General features: G+C 35.3%; 1 protein-coding gene across 1 annotated transcript; it reads right to left on the bottom strand.

Moving 5' to 3' along the window:
- Window positions 1-3,419: 3,419 nt before the first annotated feature.
- On the bottom strand, window positions 3,420-3,767 carry LOC149148003 (L-gulonolactone oxidase 5-like). Its single transcript, XM_089442042.1, has one exon. It carries the CDS (start codon window positions 3,765-3,767, stop codon window positions 3,420-3,422), a length of 348 nt encoding a protein of 115 aa, XP_089298168.1.
- Between the last annotated feature and the right edge of the window lie 7,663 nt (window positions 3,768-11,430).

Genomic DNA, 11,430 nt, shown 5'->3' with positions numbered 1-11,430 from the left:
GGCCCTCTAGCAAGCCATAATAATGAGACTAGGGTGGACTGGTTCAAAGTCCATTACTATTCAAAATATTATATATAGATATATATATATATATATATATATATATATATATATATATATATATATATATATATATATATATATATATATATATATATATATATATATAATTTAGTTAACATATTTTCAAATAGTTCATTTAAATATTCACACATTTTTCTTATTTAAGATTATTTTACAAGAAATTATATTAAATAATATGGACAACTAACTAAACATGATATGCATATCATATTATTTTTTGCTTTTAATTATAGCACACATAAGCTTTTATATTTACAAAATATTTTATTTTTATTTTAAGAGGGACATGTGTCCCTTCCACTTCGAGAATAGATTGAATTACACATCACTCTCATACTCAATTATAGAAATGAATAATGAATGCCGGGTATGGACACCAATGACAAAACATCTCTTTGCATTATTTGTTGTGTCATACAGTTGAGTTGAGGACAAAGTATAGTGAACGCCATGTGCTACAGAAGGACCGCTTCAGGTAAGGACGATTTAAACAACAATGGGTTCTTGCGTTTTGTCTCAATGTATATAACATCCAAGTTATGCCTCATATAACACCAGTTGTATCCATAGGATTTCCGTGTTTTCATTTGTAGGGGTACGAATTTGTTCTTTTCATATCAACCCGTAGGATTTCATGATCTTAACATTTGGGCGCAGGATTTTTATTTATTTATTTGGCTTTCTGCACTCTTAAAATTATAAAGATGTGCTTTTTTCATTTAACATTGAAAGTATACATGATATAACATTAGTTATATAGATATAGATATAGATATATTTCTTTAAAAAAAAATCCATCATATTCACACTTTTCTTTATAAATAATAATAATAATACCAATAATAATAATAATAGTAGATTTAGATTTAAAATACATTAGTTATCTATATAAATGAAAATTAAATGTAAGAATAGAAAGCTTATAGCAATGACAATTTATAGTCTAATTGTCTTACATTTTGGAGTTTTTTTCAAAGATATTTTTCAATTAAAATTTAGGGGAATTTATTAAAATTAGAAATGTAAACTTTGTATAATTTAAATGTTTCTAAATTTTCTCATTAAATTGAATTCATATATATATTTAAAAACATATTTTAAATCATTTAAGAAAAAAAAAATGTTTCGTAATTTCAAAAATAAAATAATTACAGAATACCTTGAAAAAAAATTATACAAGGAAAAAACAATTTGCAATTTGCGTGGAACAGGTCAGAGAGAAAATCTTAAAAAAATTATGTGCGTGGAGTCTCAAGGTGATTGAAGGACAAAACAATTTGCAATTTGCGTGGAACAGGTCACAGAGAAAATCTTAAAAAAATTATGTGCGTGGAGTCTCAAGGTGATTGAAGTGGCAAGTTGTAACGCTAAAAAAATTATGATCTGAAAATGCTTAGGTGATTTGCCTTACGCAATACCTTGAAAAAAGAATTATGCAGGGACAAAACAATTTGCCTAGAACAGGTCAAAGATGAAACAAGTTGGAATTATCTAAAAAAGGAAATTTGCATGGAGTAGTCTCAAGGTGATTGAAGTGGCAGGTTATGTCACATGCCCCGGTAACCTCGCATGTCAAAGTAGGGAGTTAGAATTTTTTTTATACAATTACCACAAGTAATTAATCAATTCACAACTCCACAAACCATCACTAACCATTAAATATACTATTCATTAGTACATCAAGTAAATTTCCATCAAAGACAGTAAGTTTCATAACCATTGCGTAAGCTTTAACCATCACTGTAATAACACACACTGTCTTATGAATCCATGCATCCATTTCTTGATATCCTTAACCATTTTAGATAATCATGTACTAAGACATTTATGGTTGTCACATCAAATAAAGAGCCATCATCATAAAGGATCCATCAATATCAATGGACACATAAAGCAATCACATCAATCACACCATTGAACACAGATATACCCTGGAAACCCCGTAGGGTGAAAACCAACAAACGTTTAATCTTATTATTAAACGCTCATGAGGGTTTTCACCCCTCACTCAATGGTTTATAAGGGATTCCATCCCTTAACCATTGTCTCAAAATCTTTACAATGAATTATCATTAAGCTGTCACATAACTAGCTAAAAGCTAATACAATTTACATGTAATCATTTATTTACATACCGCCACATGCAACATTCTTTGTGGCATAATTGTTCTAGCAATGGAAAATACTGCAGCTTGAACTCATCTGCATGGACGAATAATCCTTTTCATGCCATAATGTTAAACATCACTTTCCTTTGGCACAGTCTGCCATCGTTACCTGTCAATGCAGTCATCAACAATCTTGGCAACAAGATTAGTTACAATATTATTCAAACATTAATCAACCTCTAAAGAGATCTTATAACATCATATGCATGAGCACGCATAACATACTAGCTAACTAGCATATATATATATATCCAAATAATACTGTTTGACCTCCACAATGTTTACTAATGCATAACTCTCTTTAAGAGTTCTAACTCGTTAGCTCATGTAAACCGAGGAAAGAATCAAGACCAGGTTCCTATTTTCCAAGATACATCTTCGTGAATAGCAGCCATAATGATAATCCTTCACCGCATGCATTATCATATGTTTTCCTCACCAAGAAAATACATCAAATAATCATTTCTATCTGCATGCATCAACAAATTTTCTACTAAGAAAACATGTAATTTAAACATTCTCTTGCTGCACATAAACAAAGAATATTACACGAGGTCAACTTATCTTTCTATCCTTCGACATCCTCATCGCCATAGCGCATGCTGAGGTCTTATCTTGTTGGTCGCAACCACTTTGCTTCCATCCCCGATTGTCTTGGAAGCCTAATCCGCCAAAGACGCTGAAATCAATTTGGGAAAGCCAAGAAAATATCCCATTAAGGGTTTGAGTAGCAGCAACATGTGAACATCAAGTGGATTCTGTTGACTGTATTCCACCACGCAAAGGATCACCGGATCCACAGTGGCTTTGAGAGTTCACGCCCATTCTGGAATAGCGTTCCCAACCCAACTTTACATTTGCGTCCACATTCATGTGTTCAGGAAAGATTGATATCTGGAAGGACTGTCTCGTCATTGTTTTCCTTGACGGATAAACTGATAGAACCCCAATCGGCCCCATTCAAAACGCTGGTCAGCCTATCATGGAGAAAGATCACGTAATCACCGGGCAGCGGTAACTAACCACGGCCCTTTTTACTGCGGAGGCACTGTCGTCGCTCAGAATTCATTGCTATGGCGAACTTTCGATGAGCGCCCCTACTGATCATGTTGCTGTTGTAGCCAGCAAGAAGATGAAAGCCCAAAGTGTAAAACGTTCGCATGTCTTTTACGAGAGATGCTGTAGTTTTCCAACGGCACAGCTAACAACTCTCTGCGTAATGACTCCAAGAAGGCCGAGAGAAACCTTAGCAGCATTCAGGTCTGGATGGGATTCATCGAAGCTCACAACACTCACAGAACCCGGAGGCGAAAGTACCACCAATCTCATGCCAACAACATACTCGTGAACTGCACTTTTGTTATTGAACAGAGAGCTGCTATGTACCCCGGTGCTGAGCAGTCCTCCGATGGTAATCCCCTCCCCCGAGGGCAAGTGAGGGAAAACCAAATTATGTTCAGCAACAGCATCCATAACTTCCCTCAGAGACGCTCTCTCCCCTACGGTAATCGACATTGATCCTTTTTCGTTCACCCCAATCCAAGAATCAGTTCTCAATACCAAACATCAGTACCGAATCCAAGAATCAGTTATTACCCGTGGAGAGGACGAATGGGTTCCATGCACCATTCCCAAAATATTCTCCATAATTAGTTTCATGAATACCAGGAATTAGTTTTTAAACTAATTCGTAATCTTTTTAAAAGAATTACTACTTACTGTCTAGTTTTCACCGAGTTATTTAGGGACATTACATACTCCCCCCCTTAACAGGAACACCGTCCTCGGTGTTCATCTTTCATTGAGAACTTGAGATTTTACTCATTGATATACCATCTAAACCACAGAAAATGTGATCCTTCCTCTTTAAAATCAAAGTTGTCATTCCAGGGAATGACAACCAACAAAATAGTAATGATATAGTCATAAGAAATATCATTAGTTATAAGCATCAATAAACATAAGCATTCGTAATTGCAAAAATATGCAACTTCTAATCGCCACCACTTGGCCCTTATTCATTCATGATAACAATTCTCTGTGTCAACTTACCATTACTTACCATCTATTTTGAAAACCATGAATACTTTCATGTAAGCATTTTAATAGTGGTTGGAAAACTCTTCATTCCTCCACGGTAAGTAATTCCTGGAATATATGACTAACAGATTCAATCGCATTAGTCAATATATTTTGAGTCAAATGAAATATGTTTGACTATCAATCAATTGTGCAATGTTAGATGATTTCTAAATCTCAGTACTTTTACAAGTACTTAAAGAGCACTAATGCTAATCATCAATTGATAAATCACTTCGCACGTGCACACTGAACGAATTCTCACTAAAGACATCCGCAAAGTGCTTCTAGATGTACCAAAAGAGCACCTAGCTCTCTAATCATCAAAACAGTCAATCACTGCATTATTTGAAAATGGTCTTAGCCCCTACGAAGACGTTTACAAGATTAATAATACAATAAAGGAATTATAATTTCCAATTACTCCTTATTGAGCACTAAGCTCATTTTCTGTTAAATGTACATAACATATTTTACACAACTATATGTAAAATTCATTTTTAACATAACATACAGTTGATTAGTTAATTCCTTTAGCCATGAGACCACAATGGACTAAAGAATTCCCAACCCATGGGAACTGGTTTCCACAACCAAATCGAGTCATTCTCACATCCAGACAGTTTCTTTGATAGAGACCTTACCAGGTCTAACATGGAATTCCACTGGCCAACCAGCTCAAGAATTCCAAGGAGAGTAAATCTGGGCAGACAAGTACCATCAACCCCTCCGGGAAGGTAGCTGCCATCAACCCAAGGCATTCCAGCCTTTCACAATCCGGGCAGACAAGTACCATCAACCCCTCCGGGCAGGTAACTGTCATCAACCCAAGGCATTCAAGCCTTTCACAATCCGGGCAGACAGGTACCATCAACCCCTCCAGGCAGGTAACTGTCATCAACCCAAGGCATTCAAGCCTTTCACAATCTGGGCAGACAGGTACCATCAACCCCTCCGGGCAGGTAACTGTCATCAACCCAACTATCCGCAACTGTCTGGCATGTTAAATTTCTCTTTTATTACTCTTTCTCACAGTAATTTACACAATGAACCATATGAACATTATCATTAGCACAACAAACATGCAGGTATACCATGCATTTACACTTAACCCCCAACATGGGTCCACAACATCAAGATTGATGGGAACATATCCATCATACACGTTGTATGCATGCAAATTTTCCAAATAACATAATTCATGCATATCATATAACATCATTCTTTCTCATTTATAATTGCATTTCACATTGCAGCAATTTATGTGATGAGTTTTCTTGTTGCCGTTAAGCTACCACTACTTAATCCCATCAGCAACGGTAGTTATAAATATGCATCAGATAACACGTATTCAATTCCCAAGAATGTGCATGCATACAATATTGTCATGTATAAGAGCATATGCAAATACTCATTAATGTATAAATGTCAACAACAGTTGAGTTAATACTCTCAGCTTTCCCAATTTTGCCATAGTCTGTTGTTCCAATTCAAATCATCATTAATGGAGTATTATCTCACGTTTACTATGGCTAGCTTGGGTCATGCATTGTTAATGTAATTAATCATAATCTCTCTAACATACAAAGATCATAACTCTATGTCATAATGACTAATCTTTGCGCATACCAATGCTTATCATATAAGCCTTTCACTAGAATACTACCATCATCTCATACAACAAACTACATACCTCTTTCTTAAAGGAAGTGATTTTAACCTCATTCTTCTATTCCCCGATGTGAGGGTTCTCAAGATTCCCTTTCAAGAAATTATTAAAGATATCTATCTTTAGGTATAAAAATCAAGATACAAAAACAAGGATTACTTATCCTTTATGCATCAAAATCAAGCAATCAACACAGCTCATCCAACAAAACAATCTCTCCAAGAGATTATTTTTTTTTCAAGGAAGCTAACATGACCACTTGCTCTAAGCACACACAGACTCATAATTCCAAAGTCACAATGGCTACCAATATGCAACATGTGTTCTCCTAACACAACTACTTTACTTCAATGCACAGAGTTCTTTTCATGAAACAAGTAAGGATTTTGGTTCTTGTATGAACACTATTCTAATGTGTCTTTAAAGGAAAGAACCTCTATTTCCATTTTCAAGAACTCTCATAAAATACTTTATCTTCATACATGAAGTATGCACACTCTTTTAGAGTAAAACTATATTTATGTATATGTATAATATACTCTTTCTTCAAAAAAAGTTAGAAATGAATATCTATGTGCCTAGAAGCACATCTTTAGCTATCTTTATTATGCATGTAATGCATAATCATTTCACTAGAGCTTAGAACTAACTAGAATCATAATGCAATTAGCATATATATATTTTCCAAGAAGCTTTTATCAAATAAAGATACATATTTTAATTCAAGAAAACTTGGCCACCTTCCATGTTATGTCCTCAGGACATTTATGTGCCTCATCCTCTTTTCTCAAGAAGATACTTTGGCTATATTTAGCAAGGATTTTATAGACAAGAGACAAGCATTTCACACACAAGACTCACGTGGAGTCTTTCTAATAGGAACTACCTATTTTCTTTATTAAGAAAGTATATAAAATAATCAATCTTTAACTGCATGCCTTAACACATTTCCTTTACCAAGAAAATCTATAAAAGAACTATTCTTTTATTGCATGCATTCAAATACTTTCTCTACTAAGAAATCATATAAAACATTCATATGTGTTCTTCAAGAAAGTGAGCAAGATACTTATCTTATCCTTGGATCAACATGCATAGCTAACAAATTAACCCACCCTTACCAGGAGCAATTACTCTACTTATGCATTTAGAAGCATGATCTCCTAAGTGTCACACATGCACCAGAGTTACCACTTGATGCTAGATGCAACAACTATCATAACTCTACTATGTGACCATTTCAGAATAATGAGTTCAAGGAGACATTACGAAAATCATTAACATCAACACACATTTTCCAACTCCTTAAGCATGGTCAAAGGAATACTCATATGCACATCGAGCGCTATCTAGTCAACCCCAGACTTAGCGTCTTCTGCAAGATTCTGACACTCAAAGCTTGCGCTATCTGGTCACCACCAGACATAGCGATTTCTTTTTCCTATCTCCGTCTGTCCCTACAGCACGGTCTTCCTCCTTCTCCTTGCTTCCATTTCCTTTGGAAGCATCTATAGTTGGGGAAGGTAGTTAGAGTTTACTGACAACTGTATTAACACAGGTAGTCTATTTATGTATAATTATCACATGTAATTATACCATGGATGGGTCCTAGAAATGTTACTCACTGTACATGCCTCTACCATTAACTTCACACTGGAATGCAACATGCATAAGAAATCCATCATTCCCATAGTAGAGATAAATTCAACCATCATTAAATCGAGGCTCCAATGGTTTTTATCTCCCAACAAGTAATGATTAACATAAGCACATACCATGCTAATGGATTTCAATTAATTAGAGGGTAATCATTATTAAATCTATTAAGACATAAGCATATACTATTCATCATGCATTCTCATGGTGAATAAAATTAAGAACTCTTCTCATGAACAACTGGAATATAGCACACAGAGAGTAAAAATCTTCATACACACATTCCATGCATGTGACATCAGTCAACCTTCACTTGTTTACGCATTGTAACAATCTTAGTCCAATTGAATTAATGCATATAAGTTCTATGGGTTAGTCATACACCACTAACCAATCTCAACTACCAATCGTCTTCATGCATCCATGACAAGACTGAATCAAAAGTTAGTTATGACAATCAAGTCTCGCTGCTTGACTCATTGCATGTTTTCAATATCTAAAGGGGTTCTTCTAATGTCCTTTTTAAAACAATTTTTCATCCTATTCAGGGATGTTCCCCTAATTTATATTCATGCATTGGCTCATTAAGTTATGTTCATTGTAACTTCAATTTTGTTCATTAAATGCATCATTGTTATTGCCATATTTGCAAATCAAAACTTGGTAGTTGACTGTCACTTCCCTCACTGAGTGTTCAATATTGTTCATGAATGTAATGAGTACTCAATATTGTTCTTAGGTGTGACAAAAGTTTCACTGTCTTTTATCCTCATCAGGAATTTAACGTTATGAACGTAGTTATGCAACAACTTATTATTTACTACTTAAAGCAGTTATAAACATGAATCACACCTATCATGCCAAAAGTAGTGTACTACATAAATGAATATGTGAATGATTAAACTCATACCTGAGTTAATGCCTACTGATGGCGTACCTCAATATCCTTTCTGCTTACCAATTCCCAAAGGCACCAGTACTGCAATTTGGCTCTCATACCACTTGTCACATGCCCTGGTAACCTCGCATGTCAAAGTAGGGAGTTAGAATTTTTTTTATACAATTACCACAAGTAATTAATCAATTCACAACTCCACAAACCATCACTAACCATTAAATATAATATTCATTAGTACATCAAGTAAATTGCCATCAAAGACACTAAGTTTCATAACCATTGCGTAAGCTTTAACCATCACTGTAATAACACACACTGTCTTATGAATCCATGCATCCATTTCTTGATATCCTTAACCATTTTAGATAATCATGTACTAAGACATTTATGGTTGTCACATCAAATAAAGAGCCATCATCATAAAGGATCCATCAATATCAACGGACACATAAAGCAATCACATCAATCACACCATTGAACACAGATATACCCTGGAAACCCCGTAGGGTGAAAACCAGCAAACGTTTAATCTTATTATTAAACGCTCGTGAGGGTTTTCACCCCTCACTCAATGGTTTATAAGGGATTCCATCCCTTAACCATTGTCTCAAAATCTTTACAATGAATTATCATTAAGCTGTCACATAACTAGCTAAAAGCTAATACAATTTACATGTAATCATTTATTTACATACCGCCACATGCAACATTCCTTGTGGCATAATTGTTCTAGCAATGGACAATACTGCAGCTTGAACTCATCTGCATGGACGAATAATCCTTTCATGCCATAATGTTAAACATCACTTCCCTCTGGCACCGTCTGCCATCGTTACCTGTCAATGCAGTCATCAACAATCTTGGCAACAAGATTAGTTGCAATATTATTCAAACATTAATCAACCTCTAAAGAGATCTTATAACATCATATGCATGAGCACGCATAACATACTAGCTAACTAGCATATATATATATATATATATATATATATATATATATATATATATATATATATATATATATATATATATATATATATATATATATATATATATATATATCCAAATAACACTGTTTGACCTCCACAATGTTTACTAATGCATAACTCTCTTTAAGAGTTCTAACTCGTTAGCTAATGTAAACCGAGGAAAGAATCAAGACCAGGTTCCTATTTTCCAAGATACATCTTCGTGAATAGCAACCATAATGATAATCCTTCACTGCATGCATTATCATATGTTTTCCTCACCAAGAAAATACATCAAATAATCATTTCTATCTGCATGCATCAACAAATTTTCTACTAAGAAAACATGTAATTTAAACATTCTCTTGCTGCACATAAACAAAGAATATTACACGAGGTCAACTTATCTTTCTATCCTTCGACATCCTCATCGCCATAGCGCATGCTGAGGTCTTATCTTGTTGGTCGCAACCACTTTGCTTCCATCACCGATTGTCTTGGAAGCCTAATCCGCCAAAGACGCTGAAATCAATTTGGGAAAGCCAAGAAAATATCCCATTAAGGGTTTGAGTAGCAGCAACATGTGAACATCAAGCGGATTCTGTTGACTGTATTCCACCGCGCAAAGGATCACCGGATCCACAATGGCTTTGAGAGTTCACGCCCATTCTGGAATAGCGTTCCCAACCCAACTTTACATTTGCGTCCACATTCATGTGTTCAGGAAAGATTGATATCTGGAAGGACTGTCTCGTCATTGTTTTCCTTGATGGATAAATTGATAGAACCCGAATCGGCCCCATTCAAAACACTGGTCAGCCTATCATGGAGAAAGATCACGTAATCACTGGGCAGCGGTATCTAACCACGCCCCTTTTTACTGCGGAGGCACTGTCGTCGCTCAGAATTCATTGCTATGGCGAACTTTCGATGAGCGCCCCTACTGATCATGTTGTTGTTGTAACCAGCAAGAAGATGGAAGCCCAAAGTGTAAAACGTTCGCATGTCTTTTACGAGAGATGCAGTAGTTTTCCAACGGCACAGCTAACAACTCTCTGCGTAATGACTCCAAGAAGGTCGAGAGAAACCTTAGCAGCATTCAGGTCTGGATGGGATTCATCGAAGCTCACAACACTCGCATAACCCGGAGGCGAAGGTACCACCAATCTCATGCCAACAACATACTCGTGAACTGCACTTCCGTTATTGAACAGAGAGCTTCCATGTACCCCGGTGCTGAGCAGTCCTCCGATGGTAATCCCCTCCCCCTAGGGCGAGTGGGGGAAAACCAAATTATGTTCAGCAGCAGCATCCATAACTTCCCTCAGAGACGCTCTCTCCCCTACGGTCATCGACATTGATCCTTTTTCGTTCACCGCCAATCCAAGAATCAGTTCTCAATACCAAACATCAATACCGAATCCAAGAATCAGTTATTACCCGTGGAGAGGACGAATGGGTTCCATGCACCATTCCCAAAATATTCTCCATAATTAGTTTCATGAATACCAGGAATTAGTTTTTAAACTAATTCGTATTCTTTTAAAAAGAATTACTACTTACTGTCTAGTTTTCACCGAGTTATTTAGGGACATTACAGGTTATAACCCTAAAAAGTTATGATCCCTCAACATGCATATGTGATTTTATCTTATAATGTCACTTCACTGCTCCAACAGAAATATGTATCATTATCCATTCTTTTGTTTTTCTATATTATTATTACCACTTTTCTATATATTATTACTAACATTTAGTAATTATTAAGATAAACAATATCGTTAACCATATGATTTTTATCAACATTGAGTAATTATTAAAATAGTTAATTTTAATGGCGAGGAGAAAAGTTGTTATATGATGTTTACTATCAGTAAATTAAATTAAAAAGATAAATCTACATTAGTG

The sequence above is a fragment of the Pinus tabuliformis genome, chromosome 9, assembly GCF_031772625.1.
Source record: "Pinus tabuliformis cultivar Carrire ecotype Pingquan chromosome 9, CPIR1, whole genome shotgun sequence".
Taxonomy (NCBI): Eukaryota; Viridiplantae; Streptophyta; class Pinopsida; order Pinales; family Pinaceae; genus Pinus; species Pinus tabuliformis.
This window is presented reverse-complemented; position numbering and strand designations above follow the sequence as displayed.

What these genes read in the sequence shown, in the direction of transcription:
- LOC149148003 (XM_089442042.1), bottom strand. Translation starts at nt 3,767, where the DNA reads ATGTCGATTACCGTAGGGGAGAGAGCGTCTCTGAGGGAAGTTATGGAT.